The sequence below is a fragment of the Arachis ipaensis genome, chromosome B4 (assembly GCF_059453495.1).
Source record: "Arachis ipaensis isolate K30076 ecotype BB chromosome B4, ASM5945349v1, whole genome shotgun sequence".
Taxonomy (NCBI): domain Eukaryota; kingdom Viridiplantae; phylum Streptophyta; class Magnoliopsida; order Fabales; family Fabaceae; genus Arachis; species Arachis ipaensis.
Genome location: NC_142439.1, coordinates 138565274 through 138586405, shown reverse-complemented (window position 1 = coordinate 138586405; position 21132 = coordinate 138565274). Strand labels below are relative to the sequence as shown.

At 28.9% G+C, this 21132-nt stretch overlaps 1 protein-coding gene across 1 annotated transcript; it reads right to left on the bottom strand.

Moving 5' to 3' along the window:
- Positions 1 to 16231: 16231 nt before the first annotated feature.
- Positions 16232 to 18525, bottom strand: LOC107637190 (F-box protein SKIP23-like). Its single transcript, XM_021122617.2, has 4 exons — positions 17371 to 18525; positions 16882 to 16979; positions 16510 to 16622; positions 16232 to 16266 (listed from the first exon to the last, which is right to left on the bottom strand). The coding sequence occupies exons 1-4, from the start codon at positions 18523 to 18525 to the stop codon at positions 16232 to 16234; spliced, it is 1401 nt and encodes a 466-aa protein (XP_020978276.2).
- Between the last annotated feature and the right edge of the window lie 2607 nt (positions 18526 to 21132).

The window sequence follows — 21132 nt, the reverse complement described above, 5'->3', positions numbered from 1 at the left end:
TCTTTGATAGAAATTAATGGATTGCTGTTCGAAATTATTTGGTTTCTCCATTGTTGTGCGATACATTAAGGAGTGACCCGTTCCACTTGAACTTAATATTTTGAAGTTTCCTTGGGAGAAGCAAATGTTGAAGGATTTATTATAGAGAGATGCTGCCCGTTGAAAACCGTTGTTAGCATCTTTGATATAAATCAATGGATTGGTGTTTAAAATTTTTTGGTTCAATTTATTTGGTTTCTCCTCTGTTCTACGATACCTTAAGAATTGACTTAGCATAGTGGTAACCGATTAACGTTGATACAACTGTTTTTTGGATTTTTTGAAATTGTATTATAAAATCTGTGTCCCTTATGAAGTTACACTGAATATATCATGTTCGATTTTTTTTGTTCATTGTATCATTTCAATTTCCTTAAATATTGATCAATGTTCTGAATAACAACTGAGATTTTATTTAATTATGAAATTCAGACTACTCTTTTTTTGTCCTTCTTTTAAGGATTTTATCATTGTTGTTGTCGATGGGAGTAGGGCTCCTAGACTTGGGATGTTGGAGTCCACGGAACTGGTGTTTTTCTGGATGTTGAATATTTTTCTTTTTTTATCTTTTCTTTCAAGCTTTTCAAATTATCACGTAATTGACAACCACAAGGTGACTATGTTAAAATATACAATTTTCTGTTTTAAATGTTCCCACAGAAAAACCTTAAAAAACTGTTATTTTCTCTCTCCTGCACACTACACACTGTACCTCTTAACTTGAAGATATATTGTTGGTTCAATATATGAGTTTTAATGGCATGTATAGTGTGTAATTTTTTTCCTGATCCTGCTGTGTTTTAGGTCGTTATTGTTATTTTTTTGTTTCCTTGGTCTTTGTCTGGTTAGGATTTTTGGTCGCATCAGGGTCTGTTATTGGGCTATAATCTTCTTGATATTTGTTTGGTGACCTCTGATTGCGAATCCATTTGATTTTAAAACTTGAATTTTCATTAGAGATGCAGATCTTGAAGGACATATTATAGATAGATACCATCTATTTTAAACTATTGTTGTTATCTTTGATAAAAATCTAGAGATTGCTGGTTAAATTTTTTTTGTGTGATTATCATTACCATTATCCGGGACTTGGATATCTTGGGTTTGATGGAACCGGGATCTCCATTATGATGGTTGATCTGTACGTTTTTTTTTTTTGGTTTTTTTTTTCTTGATCTTCGATTGTGGATCTTTTTTCAACTTCATTGAGCTCTGTTGTTCAGGTGTAAGTTTCTTGATATTTGTTTGTGAATCTTTGATTACTAGGTGTACTTCAGTTTCTTCATCTGCTTCATCACCATCGCCGTGTTGTCGGCATAACCGCTGGCCCGTACTATGTCCCTTTCTGTGTATGTGTTTGTGTTTGTTCAAACTGTGGATACAACATGCTTTGAAAGCTAATAACGAGTTGCATATGTTTTTTTAGATGACGTGCTTTAGTCAGTGCAAAACATTTATCTTCAAATGTCCTCTGTAAACTAAATTACCCATTGATGTTTTGTAAGCACTTGATAAATGTTGGTTTCAGTTAATGCGAGTTGCATGTGTTTTTTTAGATTGTGTGCATGAGTTTGTTCAAAACAATGAAACATTTGGCTTCAAACTGTAAACTAAGTTATCCATTGATGCTTTGTAATCGCTTCATAAAAGTTGGTTTAGGTAAAATTTTCATTATCGTTCAGTTATTCCGTTGTATGTTCTATATTTTTTAGTATGTTGCTTATTTTTTGGATTTTATTAAAAACTATGATTATTGGTGCACGAAATTACAATCACACTTATGCAATTCCGCACGACTAACCAGCAAGTGCACTGGGTCGTCCAAGTAATACATTACGTGAGTAAGGGTCGATCCCACGGAGATTGTCGACTTGAAGCAATCTATGGTCATCCTTGTAAATCTCAGTCAGGTAGATTCAAATGGATATGAGTTTTGATAATTAAAATATAAAAGAAACATAAAATAAAGATAGAAGTACTTATGCAATTCATTGGTAAGAGTTTCAGATAAGCGTATGAAGATGCTTTGTTCCCTCTGAACCTCTGCTTTCCTATTGCCTTCATCCAATCATTCATACTCTTTTCCATGGCAATCTGTATGTTGGGGGATCACCATTGTCAATGGCTACCGTCCGTCCTCTCAGTGAAAATGGTCTGGCTACGGGTTACGTAGGGCTAATCATCTGTCAGTTCTCACTCATGTTGGAATAAGACCCATTGATCCTTTTGTGTCTGTCACTTTGCCCAAGACTCGCGAGTTTGAAGCTCGTCATAGTCATCCCATCCCAGATCCTACTCGAAATACCACAGACAAGGTTTAGACTTTCCGGATCTCAAGAATGCTGCCAATTGATTCTAGCTTATACCACGAAGACTCTGATCTCAAGGAATTGAAGGCTCTGTTGTCAGAAGAGGCAATCAAATGCATGGACCAGGAATCCAAGAGATACACACTCAAGCTATTGCAGATAGAACGGAAGTGGTTGTCAGGCACGCGTTCATAGGTGAGAATGATGATGAGTGTCACGGATCATCACATTCATCAGGTTGAAGTGCGAGTGAATATCTTAGAAGTACTTTGCATTAATTCATGAGGAACAGCAGAGCTCCACACCTTAATCTATGGGGTGTAGAAACTCCACCGTTGAAAATACATAAGTGATAATGGTGTTCATTGGCTTCGGTCCCAGAGGGGGAACCAGAATGACCAAGACCACTAATACAATAGTAAAAAGTCCTATTTATAATGAACTAGTAACCTAGGGTTACAGAAAATAAGTAACTAAGTGCAGATAGTGCAGAAATCTACTTCCGGGGCCCACTTGGTGTGTGCTTGGGCTGAGCATTGAGCTTTACACATGTAGAGGCTTCTCTTGGAGTTAAACGCCAGGTTGCAGCCTGTTTGTGGCGTTTAACTCTGGTTTGTAACCTGTTTCTGGCGTTTAACTTCAGAATAGGGCAGGAAGTTGGCATTTGAACGCCAGTTTGTGTCGTCAAAACTCGGGCAAAGTATGGACTATTATATATTTCTGGAAAGCCCTGGATGTCTACTTTCCAACGCAATTAAGAGCGCGCCAATTGGACTCCTGGAACTCCAGAAAATCCATTTCGAGTGCAGAGAGGTCAGAATCCAACAGCATCTGCAGTCCTTTTTCATCTGAATCAGATTTTTGCTCAAGTCCCTCAATTTCAGCCAGAAAATACCTGAATCACATAAAAATACACAAACTCATAGTAAAGCCCAGAAAAGTAAATTTTGAATAAAAACTAATAAAAATATACTAAAATGTAATTAAAACATACTAAAAACTATGTAAAAATAATGCAAAAAAGCGTATAAATTATCCGCTCATCAATTATATATATATATATATATATATATATATATATATATATATATATATATATATATATATATATTATCTAACAAATACTACTATTTACTATATATGATATGATCTTGTTGAATATATTAGCCTTACTTGTTGTATGTAATAAGCACCATGTATATTTACATCAATGTCCATATAATATTCTTATTTTTATTTAGATGATACTTATTTTTGTTTACTGTATATTAAAGTGTATTTGCAATTTCAAATTTTACAAGAGAGAATTTTTCTTTTATAAAAACTGGAACATCCAAAATAACATATGTCCCAAATAGAGAAAGATATTTTTATCCGTACGATTGTAATACTGTAAACAACATAAATGCATTAATTTAATTTTACAATGCCTTTGTTAATTTAAAAATATTATACACACAAAATTAACATATATATATATATAATATCCTATAAAAATAAAATTTTTAAATGAAAATATAAAAATATATTTATTTATTTTTGTAATTTTTTATCATTTTTCTCTTTCATTAATAATAAAAACCCAATATACAAACTCAACACTTATGAACATACATCTCACTAGAATGAGAATTATTATAAAGATTTATATCACTAAAAAAAGTATGTTCCAAAAAAAATACTCTAATCTCGCCACTTATCTTCGACAGGTATAAAAGGAATAATTTAATTTGTGGTCAAGAAAAGAACCAAGCCTCAAATTTGTGGGCAGAAATATTTTTTTCATTGTAAAATAAATTGGAAGGTCCGATTAGCATGTTTAAAAATTTTTTTAACATTAAACACAAATTTAAGGATCAGATTTATATATTTTAAAAAAATTAAAATAAAAAAATAAATTTGACCTTTAGATTTGTATATTTAAAAAAAAATTAAAAATCACAAATCTAAAATATCTAATTTTTAGATTATTAAAAAATACCACTAGAACAACAAACACCAAAATTAAAAAGCATACTGATGAAGTTTAAACTTTGAAATGAGATTCTTTCCCAAAGTATATATATATATATACTATTCTATTTGTTTAAACCTTTTTTGTATTTGTAAATAGAAAACATAGTTAAATGAATAACACTTTATTTAAATGTTAAATAGATATTAAATTATACATGAGCTCAAAAAAAATAAAGAAATAACAAAAAGCTAATTTTAAGTAAGTCATCTCAGAAGCTAACATCAGTAAAAATAAAATGTTCAATAAACTTTGTCCCAAATAGTTTGCAACTTGCTCTTCTCTATGGAGCATGAAGATTTACATGTTGAATGGAACACTACCAGTTCATAATGACCAAGGTCTGGATATCTTTAATAACAATTATTAATATTCCAAGCAATCAACCTAACTAATGATTCCTAAAGCCACCTTGCCATGACAACATCAAACATCTTCTTAGGCCAAGAAAAATATACCTCAAAATCACATCCAAAATTGTTCATATTTTACCACATGTTTATCTTCGTCAATGTCATGTGTCACCCACCATGTTGGCTCTTGAGTGCCAGCTACCATGCATTAGTTGATAATATTAACTAGCCAATAAAATTAAGACACACAGATAAAAAAGTTAGCTAGTGTATAATTAGTTTTAAAAAAAACGGTAATTCAATAAATATTACCACAATTAAGGCTGTTCACGGTGCGATTTGGTTCAGTTTTAAGAAAAAAAGTCATCCGATCCGAACGCTTAATTTATGTGCGGTGCAGTTTTGATTGGATGAACTTTTTTTGAAAATCCGATCCGATCCGATCCGATTATAAGCGGTTTGGATCGGTTTAGATTTGCGGTTTTCTAAATAAAAAAATTAAATACATATAACAAGTCTTAACATCAAATTTTAAATAATCAACAATGACATAACAAGTCTTAACAAATCTTAAAAAGTCAACGATAACATAACAATAGAAATAAAATTATAGGTTAGTTAAAATAAATAAATAAATAATATTTTAAACATAAAATATTTATTAAATAATAATAATTCATGAATAATAGAAAAATGTATAACAAATTTAACATGTTATAAATATAATTGTAAGTATAATAATTAAATAATAATATTATAGCACATTGTGCGTTTGGATTGGATTGGATCGGTTATGAAAAGTAGATCCGAAATCCGATCTAATCCAGCGGTTTTGCAAAAAATAGAATCCAATCAAATCCAAATTAGTGCAGTTTTAATCCGTTTTCGATTTGGATTAGATTGGATGGACGGTTTAATTTGGATCGGTTTGAATTTGAACATCCTTCCACAATGGTAGAATGGTATTTACAGATCCAGAACCATTTTTTGATGGATTGAGCCTTGAGTGAAATAGACAATAAACAAAAAGAATGAAATTAGAAAATGGAATATTCCAAAAAAAATGTATGTCAAAATGAAAAGAAATAGTAATTGGACACCCAGTGATTTAGAAATAGATCATTTCTATTTTTTTTTACTTAAGTGTGATTTCTCTTTTAATTTTATAAGTGGAACCAAAAATAAATAAAATAAAGAGAGCAATAAATAGTTAAATTAAATACTTGACACTATCCAATTTTTTTTTCACTGAAAAGAGAATCCACTCCCCAATGATTTAAATGGTTAGAGCTGGTTAAAAAAAGGGATGATACAAATTAAAGTAATAACAAATTAAATATACATAACAAGTCTTAACATCAAATTTTAAGTAACTAACAATAACATAATAAAATTTAATAATATCTTAAAAAATTAATAATAACATAACAATGAAAATAAATTATAGGTTAGTTAAATAAATAAATAAATCTCATTTTGAACATAAAATATTTATTAAATAATAATAATATATGAATAATATAAACATATATAACAAATTAAAATTATTATAAATAAAATTATAAATATAATAATAAAATAATAATATTATAGTACATTATGCGATTTGAATTGGATTATATTAGTTTTGTGAAATAAATTCGAAATTCAATTGACCCATGCGGTTTACAAAAAAAGAATCCAATCAAATTCAAATTAGTACAATTTTAATCGACTTTCAATTTGAATAGAATTAGATGAATAATTTAATTTAGATCGATTTAAATTTAAATACTCCTATTTACTATTTTATTTTGCATTAACCCCTTTTTTTAAACCACATTCTAACCATTTAATTTACTGGATGTCCAATTACTATTTCCTTTTATTTTGACACACATTTTTAGAATATTCCACTCTAATTATATTCCATTACTATTTCATTCCAGGCTCAATCCATCAAAAAAGTGATTTTGGGAACTGTAATTACTATTTTGCCATTGTAGTAATGTCTTTTGGATTACTGCGTTTTTTTTAAGCTAATCATACATTAGTTATCTTTTTCCATCTGTGTACCAATTTTATTGATCAATCAACCATACTCAACTTTAGCCACCACAAAACATTGGCCACCACACCAAAGAAGTCACCTAATTAAAATTATTCTTTAATCTAGTTGCCTTCAGTTTACATCTAAAGTTGCACTATTTAAAAGTTTTTAAGATGTTAGAGGAAAGACTATTATTAATAGAGTAATACTAAGGAATTAACCTACTTTTTTTTTTACTAACATCAATCAACTTTTTAAAATTTATTTTGTTTATTTAAATTTTAATTTTTAAATTTTAAATTATAAATTTAAACACTAAAATTAATTAATATTAACCAATTAAAAATTAATTTTTTATATTTTTCTTATTAAAGTCATGTCCATTTGTTAATCTCCACTTCCTTTGTAATTCTTCAAATTCGCAGCACAGTTTGATGCTACTAATGTATATATATTTGGTTGGGTAAAAATAAAGTAAAAGTTTTAATGGATGAGGTTAACACATGTTCAATGAGAAATGCTAAATCAATTCATGAGTTAATATAAGTCATATTTACATCATAACGATGTATAGATTATTTTTTATAATTTTATTACAAATATATCACACATAATTGTATGCTTTACATTAAGTCACCAAATTAGAGAAACCAAGATCTCTATTTATAAATAAAAACAATAAATTTCTTATAGTTAACATTAAAATATTAACGTAAAGAACTTTCGTCATGCTAAAATTAATTCTTAATAATAGAAAAAAAATTCCAAAGAGCTCGTAGTTATAAGTTAAAATTGAATAATACATAAATAAAAATATTACAAAAACTTAAAAAAACCAATTCATGGTAAAAAAAACACACATTGAAACATATGCATTATATATAATGAAAAAATTTTCCAGTACACCACATTTAAAATAGAATCGTCATTTAGTGAACTATTGTTAAATGTGCTTCTACATACTTTAAAATACATAGCATAGAATTCTCCATGACTTAGAATAGTATTTATCATTAAATAATAACAAAAAATGCACATACTTTAGGATAAATTGTAAATATAATTCAATGTACAACACTTCTTAATCAATGGTACAATTGAAAAATTTTCATTTAGTTGTTCTTTAAGTTTTTCAGGTCTCGCTCTACTTATGTGAGACCCTCAAAATCCTAATAACAATTCAACAGCACGCAATTAAATAGATAATTGTTTTATTTGGCAGCAAAATGAGGAGAGAATAAAAAAATAGTACATGGTAAATAATTGTTTTCGGTATTAGATTATTCATAGTATAAGATTTCAAACTATTACTCGACAAGTGAATGTACGTACTGCTAAGTAACATGCTTTTTCATGAACTCAAAAATAATCCTAAGTTCAAAAATCAGGAGAATAGAGAATGATAGGAAAATTAAATTGTCTAAAATGTTGAAAACATGAAAATAGCAAATTAAGAGAGACATTAGTATAATATCAAATTGTACATCTACTTGATATGATAGATGTTCTTTCAATTGAGACAATTATATAAATATTTAATACAACCCCAACTTCTTTTCAAATTAAACAAAAAATAATGATCATGTTGCTTAGAATGAAATTTATCCCAATTTCCAACAAAAAAGAGCTCTGCTTTGACAATTGATTGGGAGGAACAATAAATAAAGAATTAAGAAAAAATTTCGAGAAGAAATTGAAAAGTCTGAAAGCAAATGAACTTGCAAAAAGAAATTAGTGATCTTATACAGCTATGATGGTTTCAGTGGTTAAGAGAAGGGGGTTGAATCTTAGCCCCTTTTTCATTTGCTAACATTTGTTGGATACAGAGGAGACTTTTCTGTTTTTAGCTCGTCCCTAGCCACGAGACATTTTCATTTTGTCTCGTCACTTGGCACGAGACATTTTTGGTTTTTGCTCCTGTGCAGTAGAAAACAGAAATGGAGTAGGAGAGGAAGAAAATTACACCCAGATATATCCTGGTTCGGCTGCTAAGTGCAGTGCAGCCTACATCCAGTCTCCATCACAACAATGATGGAATTTCACTATAATCAAACAGATTACAACTTGTAAAGTGCTAACCCAACTTACAAGGGGATTCCCACAGAATCATGAAACACAACATAGATGAACAAAGGAACTCTAAGACATCTATGGCTTTTTCTTTTAATTTTGCACTCTCTGCCTTTTTTCGCTCTATGGCTTTTTCATTACAAACCTCACTGTTTGCCTTTTACCATGAGACTCAAGACATGACAATATTAAACAGAAAAATACAAAACAGAATACATTGAAGGAGAAGAGAAAACTGTTAGCTCAGGTAGCTCTGAGAACTCTGTGCCTTGCACTCTCAATTTTTCTCCTTGCTTCAGACAGTGGCTGTCCACCCTTAATATAGAAGAGGGGAGCCTTCACTTATTGAAGCCAAAACCGAACCAACTTCTTCCTCCTTCAACAAAACCGGTTCGGCCACAAAGAGAGAGAAGAGATAACCATGCATTAACCAACATGCAATTACCTCTAGTCCTTTCTTGATCATCACCCTTCATCAATCCGAGCTCTCCATCCTTGGCTTGCTCTCCAAGATGGAATTCTGGCCCTTGATGCTTCATGATGATGATGACTTCATCTGCTTCAATCTCTGCCTTCAACCATCACTTCGCCACTCTAGCTACTCCCTGTGGTGGTTGAGCAGAATCAAAGACAAGCCATGCTTCAAGAATCTCCCTTGCTGGCCGAGATCTTCTTCTTCCTTTTTGAGCATGCAAAGCTCAAGATAACCTCACCAAATCTGACCATATTTGGTAAGTATCTTAGCCACAGCTCATTTTTATTTTAGTATGTTTTCTTGCCATCATTGTGATAGTCTTTAGGCTTTCTTTCTCCTCCTTTCGGTAGCTCATTTTTACTTCCATGGCTACCAATGTTTCCTGTGTAATAACCGAAGAGAAGAAAGAGATGAGAGAGAGAAGTCAAAGTGGAACTAAAAGCATGTAGTGAGTTTGAATAAAGTAAAACAATGCTGAATTAATTCCTACTCCCCTTTCTTTCTTGGTGGCGTGTAGCAATAATGACCCATCAAATCAATTATAATCTCTCTCATGTTTCCAATGCATATATTAATTCTTCTCAATAAATTTTGAGTTCCATCACATGTTAGAAGAAGAGATCCGTTGAGGTCATCAAGCAAATTGCAACATTTGCTTTCCTGATGGATTTATTTTCGGATCATGCATTGGATCTTTCATCAAAGTTGGGCTTGGTTGCAACCATTTTTGTTCTTGGCCCATTAATAACATTTGCTTTCTTGATAAGAGGTTGGAGCAAGTATAAAGCAAATGGAAAGCATGTAACACACTTGGGCTTAGATCACTCAAAATCATTTGGGCCTAAGTGACATTAGCCACATTCATTTTTGTTATCAAAACCGAGGCTGAGTGTAAATTGGGCTAGCATAATAGATTTGTTTTCGGCCCATTATTAAACCTGCAGCAAAATTATAAAATATATATTGAATGAAAATTCAGATTAATAATTTTGTAATAATTTTAATAATGTTTAGTCATCACAAATATTAATTTAGAGTTTTCCAAACTCATCAAGCTAACAATTTTTAAAATGTGAAATTTTGAGGTCTCTAAAAAATAAACTAAAATTAGTTTAGATCAACCATAATCCATAGGGATAGACATAAGAGACCCAATACAATCATAATTACATTTTTAATTAATTAATTTATTATCCAAGTGAGAAGAAAAGAAATAAAAAATGAAAAAAAAAAATAAAAAAAGAAATACAGAGAAGGTATCTTCACATAAGTCTAAATAACATTCAAACTAATTTTTTTGGCCTTCTGAATAAAATTTGACCACATTTGCTAAAAAAAATAAAATAAAATAACAAAATCAAAACTTAACATTGCAAATAATAATAATAATAATAATAATAATAATAATAATAATAATAATAATAATAATAATAATAATAATAATAAGGGTTAAGTATGATTTTGGTCCCCAACGTAGGGGCTGAAAATTTATTTCGTCCCTCGCCTTTTTTTCGCTCCAAAATGGTTCCCAATGTTTCAGTTTGTTTTAAAACCGTCCTTCGGACCAAAATGCTCCTATCCCTTCTTTCCCAAAATCATGCAAAGCACCAGCACCACTACAACCACCACCACCCACCACCTACCACCACCACCATCATCAGAACCCAGAATTTCACAAATTTCACCATCATCATCATCATGCAAAGAATCCAGAATTTCACAAATTTCAGCAACAACAATAATATTTCAAGAACTCAGAATTTCACAAATTTCAGCATCAACAACAATAATACTCAAACTCAACTCAGCAACAATACTCCAAAATCAAATTTCAGCAACAACAATATTCCACAATAAATTTTACAAAAAATCCAAAAATTTCACAAAAAATCTAATTCACAGAAGAAGAAGAAGCGGCAGACGGCGGGCGACGGTGCGGCAGTGGAGTCGGCGGGAATAAGAAGAAGCGGCGGGCGGCGGTGGGGTCGACGGGCGGCGGGAAGTAGCGGGCAGCGGTGCAGCGGTGCGGCGGCATGGCGTCCCTCTTCTCTCCCCTTCCACCCCCACCTTTCTCGGCCTCCCTCCCCCCTTTTCTTTCTTTCTCGCCCCCCTCCCCCCTCCCACCCCGCTTCTGTATCCCCCTTTCTTTCTTTTTTCTTTTTTTTATTTATTTTATTTTACAATTTTTTTAATAAAAGATAATTTGGTAATAAAAAAATATAATTGGTAAAAAGGACGATTTTAAAATAAACTGAAATTTTAGGGATAATTTTGGAACGAAAAAAAGGCGAAGGACAAAATAAATTTTCAACCCCTACGTTGGAGACCAAAATCATACTTAACCCTAATAATAATAATAATAATAATAATAATAATAATAATAATAATAATAATAATAAGGATTGTAAAAAAAACTTAGAAAAAAAGTAAGAAATTTTAAGGAATCCATTTGAAAGATAAAAACTTCGTTAAAGCAAATTTTGAGCTAAGAATATTTATGAATGGAGCCATTGATAAAAAAATATCATTTTTTATTCATCCATGGTAATAGCTTTACGATTATAACACACTAAGGCCTTAGCTTCAATTAATAAAGAACATGCCAACACTACCAAGATTAATACCACCTTTCACATTTTTTTTTAGTTTCTTCATTCCATCATACACAAACGCTATCAAATTTAGAAAAAAAAAAAAAACGAACCAAAGTATTTAAATTAGTAAAACAAAAAAACAAAAAGGAGAATTGTGTTTGATGCAAGAGATTCTGTTTTGCAGAGCCTGATATGCTAAAGACACAATAATCTCAAATTGAATATTTCCACCAAATCAACAATTTAAATAAATTAAATTTTCTCACTGTTCTCCTAGAAGCTTTAGTTAAATTACAAAGTTCTCTTAGACAAAAAATGACAACGTTATCCGGAACTCAATGTGTCTTTGGTTTTGGACATACTTTTTTAAATAAACTCCATCATTGCCAAATGTAGCAGCAACTTCACCCTTACCAAACCTTAAACAAATTAAATATAATTTTTTTTTTTATCAAAATGGCCATTTACATTGTGATATTGTTATAATGGCTAATGAAATACAAATTGATAAGTGAAGTTGGACTATAAATAATAAACTAACTCAGGTAATAAGTCAAGAACACTAATTCAACAAATTTATCTGTAACAAAATTTTGTGTGTCAATTAATGTAAAAATTTTAACATTATATTTTTATAAGATTTATAAATCAATACATCTTAATAAAAATCAATTTCAAATGAGTGCATTACCCGTGTGAAGCACAGGCATGTTTAATGTTCCAAACTACATAGACAAAATGAATTAAGAAATAATGAAAAAATACAAATGCAGAACATATGATGGTTAAAGTGATACTCCTGCATAGAAAAATGTATGAACGAAAAAATAACATTATCCTAAAGCAGCATTTAACATAAAATAATTGAAAACTGAATAGAAATGACTTAATAGAAACATAATAAAAAAAACAACTACAACATAACCTAAATTGATTGCTTACAAAAGGCTTTAATAAAACTCATATAGATAATATATATTAATTTTATCAAACCAACCTTGCTACATGGTAACATGACACAATTGCTCAATTGAATGAACTATTGTGCAAAAAATCATATATTGCATTAAGTCATACTTCAATACTTCATTTATAAATTGAACAACCTAAAGAATGTGCAAAATTAAGGATGCAAAATACTTAAAAAATAATGAACTACTTAAAAAAGTTCGATTGCATATTATAACTTATCAGTTATCACTCTATCTATTGTTACATCATGAAAAATAGGCTAAAACTTCCTGGTCATTTATTCACCAAATCTGACAGCAAAATTCAAAGCAAACTACCAAAATCACAACATAAAAAATATGAATAGTTATGCATCACTTAAGTATCGAACATTAACATTAGATTAAACCAAAATTAAAATTTACGAACACATACAATGACAACAAAAAAAATAAAAAGAGAATTTCGTTCTCTTTTTTATTCATTTTTTATTTGAAAAAAAAGAATAAAAAAATAATTTCTCTGACCCTCAATAATCAAAATAATAATAGTATATCAATAATCATACATTCTGTAGAAAGAAATAAAATAACTAATTGCAAACTCTATTTTAATTATTTTTTAATATCTACCTAGGACGATTCAATATTGGTGAATATTAACATTACTCTCATCCGTCATAAGCATAAAGAAGCATGTTGCCTTACTTATGTTAGTTAACAACAATAGTTAATGATAAGTATTATAAATTAGCAGCTAATCTGACTCCAACCAAAGAAACTATCATCTAGCAGTATCCATTCTTTTCCATTACCCATTTCATATACTTATTATTGCTCACCAAAAGCTAGTACCAAATAGCATAAGTATTATTTGTTTTTTCTTTTATTGTAACTCCCACCAAAGAAACTACCATCTATCAACGATCATTCCATTCCATTACACATTTCACATATTTACTATTGCTCATTAACAGCTAGTGCCTAGTAGCATAAATATTATTTGTTCTTTCTTTTAAAAAATTAATAGTCTAATATAAACTAAGAATGTTTTGAATTTTGAATGTAAGTACACCCGTTATCTAAAGAAATAGATAGTTCACAATTTTAATTTAAACACATTGTTATGAACAAAATGTATCTGAAAAATATAGTGTGAGATATATGGCTCAGTTAAATTACAAAAAAAAAAAAATTTAAATAGACAAATAGTAAACACACCAACAATAACATGAAGAGAACTTCTAAATTTTAAAGAAAAATATAAAATTCAACCCAAGATTAATAAAACCACTACTATCCTTGCAAAATTTTAAGGTGTTGGGATTAACAATCCCCCATGTATTCCAATCTAAAAATTATAATAAAATTAGAAATTTAAAGAAGTAAAACATATTTTTTTAGTTTCATAAGGACTTCAATTAAAGACTTCAATTTGCTTTTATTGCATGCTAATAATAAAATTTAACCTAAAAATGCCTCCTAGCAAGTTTAATACAATTTAGTAATCAGCCATGAATTTGAAGACAATCTACATTTAATTAAAGGTAAAGCTCTCACCAAAAATGAGATGACAACTACAATAATCAAGTCCAAATCATTGTATGTAAAGCTTTAGTTAACAATATCAATTTTGCATCAAAATACTACATGAATGTAATTTTTGTTTTGGGAAAACTGAGATCCACAATCCAACATGGCCAAAATCTAAATAAATTCTTTATTTATATTACTAAGAAATTAACCATATCAAAAAATTCACCTTAAAAAATAAGATTAAATCAAATAAAAACTCTCTTTTTTTTCAAGAGGTTTCTATAACGGGGTATTAACTCAAAATATGAAAAAAACTTCCACGAATTATTTGTGCAATTAACCCAAATAAACCCCAAAATAAAAAAACTCATTTCAACATTTCACACAAGAAAAAAGAGAGAAAATTGCACAAATCAAAACCATCAATAGATTATCTTCATTAGGTAAGTAATGTCGTCAACTTTTGTTCAAAACATGATTTAGTTTATATTACCATGCCGATGAAATTAGCAATCCTCAAATCTTATTACTGGCCAAAAGTAAATACCAGAACCTTTGGTGAACTAAATCAAATGAGCCAAATGATCCATAAAACGCAGGTAGAAGGTACCATATATAGAGCTTCTGAAATTTGTATATAAACTTGGAACAAATGGGTTGACTATTTCAGTATAAAATATCATTGTTAGAACCATGAACTATAGTATTGGATTAGCAAATGAGCAAAGAGCAATACGCAAAAATTGGCAACCATGAATTTTGATAGTAAAGGAGAGGTGGATGCTAATAAATGTATAACATTATTTACTAAAACTTACACAAAATAGTTGGTGAGAACTAATCCTTGAATTTACTCATTACTTCATGAAGCTTCATAATATGACGTGATAAATGTTCCGCTACTCTATTCACTTGTGTCAATCTAATGGTAGCCTACATTGAAAATCGGAGACCAAGAGGTATCTTATCAAAAGAGTTGATCCTGTGGACCAGAATTAATACTAAGTTCAGAATCAGAAGAAAATAATGAACAATAAGAACATGAAAAAAAAAAAAAAAAGAAAAACTACATAATCCAGACCCAATAATAATCTGCATTACTAACACAATGACTCTAATCAAACCCAACAATAATCTCTATGAAATCATAACTCTCTTTAGATGTTGACATACCTCCTGAAAAAATTTAGGCTTGAATCATAGAGATGTAAAGTGTCTTAGAATCTATAATCAAATATATAGATCAAAGTTCATAGTTAAAATTCTAAAAACCATAAGCAAATAAATGTCGAAAAAAAGAATGGTACCATAATGAGGAAAATCACACATGGTAACGGACAAAAATCTGACCAAATAATAATTTCTTATCAATAAGATAGTAGAAGAAAAAACTATTTTAATGCTTCATGCATAGAGATTTAAAAAAAAAATTGAAAAACATTCTTTAAATGGATTATTTTTGCCAAACATATAAATTTTCTAAATTAAAGAGGCAAATTTGCCAAACATATATGAAAATAATTTTAAAAAAATTAAAATAAAAAACTAAATAAAACTCATATGCGGAGGATACTGCTCTAAATATCCCAATAGCAAAGTCTGAAGAAGAAAAAAAATTAAAAGGTCTAAAAATCCACAATACAATACACATTTATACTATCTATTAATATAAAGAGACCAACACACGCCAATCTGAACAGACCTTTTTTGAACATTCTTCAATCTCAGACTTAAACCTAAGTAAAAGATAAATGAAAAAAAAAAACATTAAATGTCAAGAGAATGATGATCAAATTAACTAAGAAGCCTGGGAGATATACTTATGATGTATGTCCAGAAATCTCACAGTTGTAGTGGCAGCTTCAGCCGCATCCAGCATTGCCTGTGCCTACTTGCACTATACAAACACAGTGCCCAATAAATCAGTCATAAAATGTAAAAATAAAGGGAAAGAAAAGAAAGAAACTCTTATCATTCTTAAGTAATATTACTATATATCGTACATGTGAATATAATCATTAATTAATACATAAAAAAAATCAACATATGAATAAAATGGTGCTTTGCTCACGAATACAAACATCACAACTGAAACATCTATCTTACCAAAATTAACAAATATCATATGCAAATAACTAACCTTCAATTGTAAAGTTATCAAGTTTTGCACGGCTAGCAACTAACGCATATGCATAATTGAAAAACAAATCAGCTCTCTTCAACTCTGTTTCAGATGGTTCAGGATTCTCTGGTCTATTGATGTGGAAATCACATTGCATTTTTTAATAATTGATTCTTGAAAAAAAATTTGCAGAGGAGAGACATGATAGTAGCACATTTTACTCAGAGAGAGAGAGAGAAATTATTTTCTCAGCTATATGGAGGCACTTAAATGGTTTCTTTAGATCCGTTTGTTGGAATAACAAACAAATAAAAATAAAAAGGGGAAAACAAAATCAACTCAGATAGATATAAAATTTCATAACTCAAATGAATGACCTGGTTATGATGCCTGGCAAGCACAACCACAGGCGCCAACAGCAATGCATTCACAACATCGGCAAGATCAGAAACAATAAACATAATAGGAGTCACCACTTGAAGCTTCAGCTGTCGCCACAACAGCAGCAACAACATCAGCCTTCAGAGGACAACCTGGCTTCCTCTCCACCCAAAAAGATACCTTGAATTTTCACTACCTAACAATCCTCTCTTAATAGTTTAGTATTAGTATTAGATTAGATTAGATAGATATATATATATAATGTATTGTGATTTATAATAAAAACCTCCAAAAACACTTGTATGCTAACAATCACCCAAAAAAACACAAAGTCTTGTATGCTAATAGAAAAGGTGATAAGCGTACCTTGATCAAAGGAAAAATAAAATAAATATATAATATAAGAGACTTGAAAGTCCAAGGTAAAAAAATACAAAATACAAAATAAAAAAAGCTAAGCTAGGGTAATATCCAAATAGGATGACAAAAAAAGTTCACCTCTGTTAAAAATGTTTGGTAACTCCCATCTTCCAAATCGAAGATGCCAATCTCATAAGAGGGAGTAGTGTTTTCTAAGTACACTTCACGCATTTCATCTGTAAAGTAGATTTGATTTCCTTTGCAATTTAAAAAGTTGCTTGGCAGTATTTGAACAGAAGAATTGAGTCCAATTACTAGTATGTAATTCTCCAAACGGTATATTCTTGACCATGTTTTCTCATTTTTCTTCAATTCATAGATTTCAAATTTGAGAGTCTTGCCAAACCACTTTTGATTCTTCATGCAATACCTATATCTTGCCCCTCTTACCAGCATCAATAAACTTCCATTATTACCTCCAATTAGATAGTAACAATTTAACATTCCTACAATGGATGGAGGTGGTGTGGCTTCATGTTTTCCTCCCACTGGTTCTGACTTTATTTTTGTATCAAATTCATATAGTTGGCCTTCACCGTCTACTACAAATATTTTCTCTTGAAAAAATATGACATCATGAACGTTGTCTTCTAGATGTCTTGTTGGAAATCTAATCCATCTCTTATCGTTGGGCATGTAAAAGGCCAATTCTAATGATAATCCATATATGACCACTGCTATAAAATCACTGTCACTGTCATTGTTAGGAGCGGAATTTATAATAGCCTTCCAAACTTGGGTTTGATGCATGAAAATGGTATTTCTAGTGATAATTTTACCCTCAGAATAGATAGTACATTCATCGCCATTAATATTAATTACATTTGGAAGAGTTGAAATTGGAGGAAGATCCAAGTGAACCTTTGTAAATGGATTTAACATTCTTATCGTACCCTCGTATACCATTACAATGATCAACCATCCATGACAAGAACCACACATGCTGTTGTCTTGCATATCTGGTAAGATGAGGTGGTAAATCCCCTTCTCTTCGAGACTACGAGTGTCAAGAATTCCTTCATCTTCAAGAGCATGAGTTTCTTCTTTAGCAGCACTGTCCGTAGATAGTACCAGCCACGGAGCTTTATTGCCATCAGGAATCTTTGGAAGTTTCAAGTTCCATTGCTTACAAACCAATCGAAGTTGAATGTAATTGTCATATGAATAGAACCGCTTAGTAATTTCGCTAAACAAATCTTGATGAATGTTTGACCATCGATCAAACTCACCCATTGCAAATTTTAGAGGAGACCCAAACTGATTTATAGAATATAAACGAGAGGATTATTCAAGGTGAAAACTCATCTGCCATCGACCTGGCATAAAGTTATTTTTAAATGCCTAACACGTGTTACTATTTAGTTTGAAAAAAATCGCTTTATTTTTCTACAAATGGTTTAATTAAAAAAACCGATTTGACTATATCACATAACTACTCTTGAAAAAAAAATTTTTTTTTTTTTGCGTATTATTCTTAAATTTCTAAATGATGAATTTAATTCGTTCTTTTTCTTTATTTCTTTTATCAATTTTTTTTAAATTTATCCGTTACTTTTATTTATTTAATTTTTGTCAAATACATATATACAAATTATTTTAGGTACCTATCCCACACTATCCTAATACGATTAAAAAAATATGCGTATATTTATTTAAATACATTCATATTATTTTTAAATTAAAAAAATATACTTATTTAAAATAATATGAGTATGTTTATTTAAATTTAAAAAATTTAAAATAATAAAAGTATGTTTATTTAAAATATTAAAATTTAAAATTTTAAATAAACTTACTTATACTAATTTTAAATTTTATTTAAAATAATACGAATATGTTTATTTAAATTAAAAAATTAAAATAATAAGAGTACATTTATTTAAAAAATTTTAATTTAAAAATAATATAAGTGTACTATTTGTTAGTTAAAAATTAACAACCGTTATTTTTTTAAATCGAATAAATATAATTAATCATATGAGTACATAATATAAATACATACAATTTTATAAATTATTAATTTAAATTATCTATTTAAATTTTAAATTACAAATTAGTATAAATTTTATAATTTAAAATTCTAATTATTTAAATAAAATTAAATTGATTAAAAAATAAAAATAGACTAATACAATTCAAATATTAAAACATAAACAAGTTTGCTGAGTCTATAGATAAACTTTACGTAAATAAATAAGTTTAGTCCATGTGATTGGTGAATTTTGTATAAATTTTATGAAAACACAATATAAAAATAAATTCTAAAAAGTAAGATGATTTTTTTTTAGAATTAAATTTTTTTTTATATTTTATAATAGAAAAAAACCTAATGAACATTGAGCTGGTCCAATATACTCGGTAATTTATTTTTTTAATGATTTTTAATTATAATTTGGGTTAAAAAAATTATACAATAAACAATTAACTACAATTGCCAATGAGTTATAACTCAAATGATATAATCTCTCCATACTCATCTAAGAGGTTGTGGGTTCGAGTCTTCCTATTTTCGGTGTCATATCCAAAAACAACTTTATGTAAATCCCCTACATATAGGCCTTTCTAATTGATATTATTTTGTCAATAGTATAACAATGTATAACTGAATAAAATTCATTAAAAAGTAAAACCGAATTCATTTTTTATATATAATTAAGAATTACACTATTTAAATCTCTTTTCAAATTAAATCAAAATTAAATTTTAAAATTTTAAAATAAAAAATTTAAATTCCAGCTAAATGTCTTAACTCTTCTGAGAACATAATAAATCTAAAAATCAAATTCTAACAAACTCATAAATCAACCTTCCAACAATTTATCTTCAAATTTATAATTTGTACTCATGAAAAAATATTAAAATTAATAGAGTATTTTTTACAAATTAAAAGTATCTATAATTAAAAACTTAATTAAATATTTGGCTACGTATTTTATTAAAAAATATTATATTAATTTTAATATGTTTGATATAAAAATAACTTAACTACAAATTAAAAATAATATAAAAATTTAATTAAAAAAATATAGATACTTAATTACAAATTTAATAAAACAGTAAAATTATAGAAACCAATAATTAAATTTATAAAAAAATATAGAATTTATTTTACTAAAAAAAAAACCTTTTTTCCATACATCTATCAAATCAAATCAAAATTAAAATTTAAAATTTCAAAATAAAAAATTTAAATTCCAAAAAAACCTCCTATGAAAAATGAGTAGAAATAAAATCTAACCCTTAACTCTCCGTCCTATACAAGTATACCCTAACATTTCTCCCAGTCCTCATGTCGGTTTTTCATTGTGGGAAAATTTTTCTTCCCATCCCCAATTAACAGGGACATTATTCTATTTAACAAAGACTATATTTGATGGACTTTTTATATTTTAAAAAATAATTATATTATTTACCCATTATAAAATGAATAAGAAAAATGATAAATTTTTGCATTTAGGTACAATCTCTTGATGAAACGATTAAAATGACTTTCACAAGGTTTATGCTGGCTCAATTTATTTAACTTAAAATTTAAATGAATTTGATTTTAGAAATAAAAATTTATCTATTTAAATGGGTAAAAATTTAGAGTTTATTATTTAAAATTTAAAATTTTTATTGGATCAATCTAAAATTGGTTGCCTTGGTTGGATTTTTATAATTTAGTTGGTAGCTGATTAAGAAAATAAATAACTATGAAACAATCTAGAGAGTATAGAATATCTGATTTAGTTACTGTTTAATATTTTTTTTCCCTCCATTCTTGGGATTATGCCTTTTGTATACCGAAAAAAAGAAATTCATCACCTCATTTTTGTGGGCTAGAAGCACGAAGCCCTT